This window comes from Lynx rufus, unplaced genomic scaffold (assembly GCF_022079265.1).
Source record: "Lynx rufus isolate CCGP_SWC_20201006 ecotype Redwood Valley unplaced genomic scaffold, mLynRuf1.p SCAF_9, whole genome shotgun sequence".
In the NCBI taxonomy this organism is placed as follows: domain Eukaryota; kingdom Metazoa; phylum Chordata; class Mammalia; order Carnivora; family Felidae; genus Lynx; species Lynx rufus.
Genome location: NW_025814897.1, coordinates 100,536,855 through 100,539,807, shown reverse-complemented (window position 1 = coordinate 100,539,807; position 2,953 = coordinate 100,536,855). Strand labels below are relative to the sequence as shown.

Here is a 2,953-nt window from a genome sequence, read left to right as displayed (position 1 = left end):
AAGGTTAGGAACAATCTGAAGGGAAATGCATACATTAATTTTAGTATATATTTATAAGGGTGTATTACCTAGTACAAAAAAAAAAGCTAAGAATTAGATCTGCATGGACTGGTATGGAATATCTTCAACGTTGCAGATAATTTCACTTACATGTAAAATCTAAAAATCAAATAAACAGAAACAGACTCAAATACACAGAACAAAGTGATGATTACCGGCGGGGATGGGCGAAATAGGTAAAGGTGATTAAGAAGTACAAACTTCCACTTATAAAATATATAAGTCAAAGGGTACAGTACAACATAGGAAATATAGTAAATACTGTTGTAAAACCTTTGTGTGGTGACAGATGGTAACTGTACTTATCATGGTGAGCTTTCTGCCATGCCTGTAACTGTCAGAGCACTACGTTGTACACATGAACCTAATAAAGTATGTCAACTATACTTCAATTAAATAAGAAAATAAAAACTATATAAAAACTATTGCAAAATGAAAATCTTATTTTTTAAAAATTGTTCATAGTAAAAGCAATCATTTACATATACAGAAAAAACACACATATGTGTATTTGCATTTGCACATGCATTTGTAAAGATTATTACCTGATTAATTTGAAGAAACTGATTAAGTGATGCCTCTAAGGGGGAGGACTAGAGACCATGCTGAGAGATAAGTAGGAAATTTATCCTATTCTGTAAGGTTTTCATTTTTGCTATTATAACCTGTTACACTTCAACTTTTCGTATATAAGACAACTGAAATTTAATAAAGAAGACATCTTATACATCATTAAATATTTTAAATAGTATAACAAAAACAATTCTATGACAAGAATCTAATTAAAAATAATACTAAGTCTCAGAAAATATATAAAATATAAGTGCATAAATGATTAAAACTTAGTGTAATCGTATAAAAATTTCCTCACAAATTCATTACCTCTTATGGATTCGTTGCTGGAAAGCCATTACTCATTCCTAAGTGAAGAGATCTACAATATGATATAGACCTTACATTCTAGCAGGGAGGGACACTTATTACAGCACATCTACTTCATTCGTTAATTATAATTATCATAAATTCTTTGAAGAAAGGAAAGTCAGAATCAGATTTTAGAAGACTTCTGAATTCTAAAGAAATGAACCCTAATGTCAAGTAACTCTCTTCATGGTGGATGATGTGCTCATTTACTACAATATGTGACATTTCTCCTCCAGAGTTTCTTCATAGCATTTGTCATCTCAGAATTTCTCAAAGTGTAGATCAGGGGGTTCAGCATGGGGGTTATGACGGTATAAAACACACTCAATGATTTGTCAATAGGGAAGGTCTTAGCAGGTCTCACGTACATGAAAATACATGGCACAAAGAAGAAGACCACCACAGTGATGTGGGAACCACAGGTCTGGAGGGCTTTCCGCCTCCCTTCCGGACTAAGGTTCTTTAGAGAGTGCAAGATGACACCATAAGAGATGAGCAAGAGCACAAACACAATTGTGCAGATCAGTCCTCCATTGGCCGCCACTAACAGGCCAATGACACGGGTGTCAGTACAGACCAGTTTCAGTAAGGGGTACATGTCACAGAAAAAATGATCAATGACATTGGGACCGCAGAATGGGAGCCCATAAATAGTGCTAAGTTGAATTACTGAATGCATAAAACCCCCAAACCAGGACCCTACCAGGAGCACAACACACACCCATTGCCTCATGACAATCAAATAATGCAAGGGCTTACAGATGGCCACATAGCGGTCATAGGCCATCACCAGCAGAAGAAAGACCTCTGATCCACCAAAAAAGTGCTCTGTAAATAGCTGGGTCATACAAGCATGGAAGGATATGGTATTTTCCCCAAAGAACAAATTTGAAATCAGTTCAGGAGAAATAGAAGAGGAATAAATGACATCCATAAATGATAAGCTAGCAAGAAAAAAGTACATAGGTGAGTCCAGAGTCTTACTAAAAGAAACAGTCAAGACAATGAGCAGGTTGCCCACCATGGTCAAAATATAGAAGAGCAGGAACATAACAAAAAGTACTTTCTGTTCCTTTGGATTCTGTGTGAGGCCCAAGAGGACAAAGTCAGTCACATTGTTCTTTGGTTCCATTTACTTAGTTCTTCTATTCCTTATAGGTGCTGCCTTCAGTTATTAGAAACAGTTTTGCCTTTAAAACAGAGGGGAAAAGTTTTAAGTGCATTATAAGCTTAATCTTTTTTATTTATCCCATTCAAAATGCACATGGAAGGGCGCCTGGGTGGCTCAGTTGGTTGAGCGTCCGACTTCGGCTCAGGTCATGATCTCCCAGTTTGTGGGCTCAAGTCACAGCTCACAGCCTGGAGCCTGCTTGGGATTCTGTGTCTCCTTCTATCTCTGCCCTTCCCCCACTTGTGCTCTGTCTCTGTCTCTCAAAAACAAATAAATGTAAAAAATTTTTTTTAAATGCACATGGAAAACTATTGATGTCAAACCTGTCAAAGACATTGATATCACCCAGTTGAATAAGACATAGTTTGTTACTCTCAGTGATTTCATACATAGGTGGCCAGACCATTACAGATCAATTTAATAAGTGTCACTATAAGTATAGTCACATAGATTATGGGCGCCCTGGGCCAGAACACATTAATCAACATGGGATCTGGGAGGGCTTCCCAGAGAAAGCAGTACTTTAGCTGAGTTTTAAAGGACAAAGGAGAGAACAAGAGAGGAGGAAAGAGAATTCCATGAAAGACACACACATCTAAAGTCATGCATAAAGTATGCTTCCTAAGTGAAGAATCACTTAAGGTAATTTACATATTCAAAGTGGAAGAAAAATTTATGAATGGTTCTCTGTATACAACTACCTAAATGTCATTTCTAAATGGGTATCAACTAAGTATTAAGATAAATTTGGGGGCACCTGGGTGGCTCATTAGGTTAAGCGTCTGACTTCAACTCAGG

General features: G+C 36.8%; 1 protein-coding gene across 1 annotated transcript; it reads right to left on the bottom strand.

The window, feature by feature from the left end:
- Positions 1-1,186: 1,186 nt before the first annotated feature.
- LOC124505556 (olfactory receptor 4A47) lies at positions 1,187-2,119 on the bottom strand. The gene has a single exon (XM_047071528.1). The coding sequence runs from the start codon at positions 2,114-2,116 to the stop codon at positions 1,187-1,189; it is 930 nt and encodes a 309-aa protein (XP_046927484.1). The 5' UTR covers positions 2,117-2,119.
- Between the last annotated feature and the right edge of the window lie 834 nt (positions 2,120-2,953).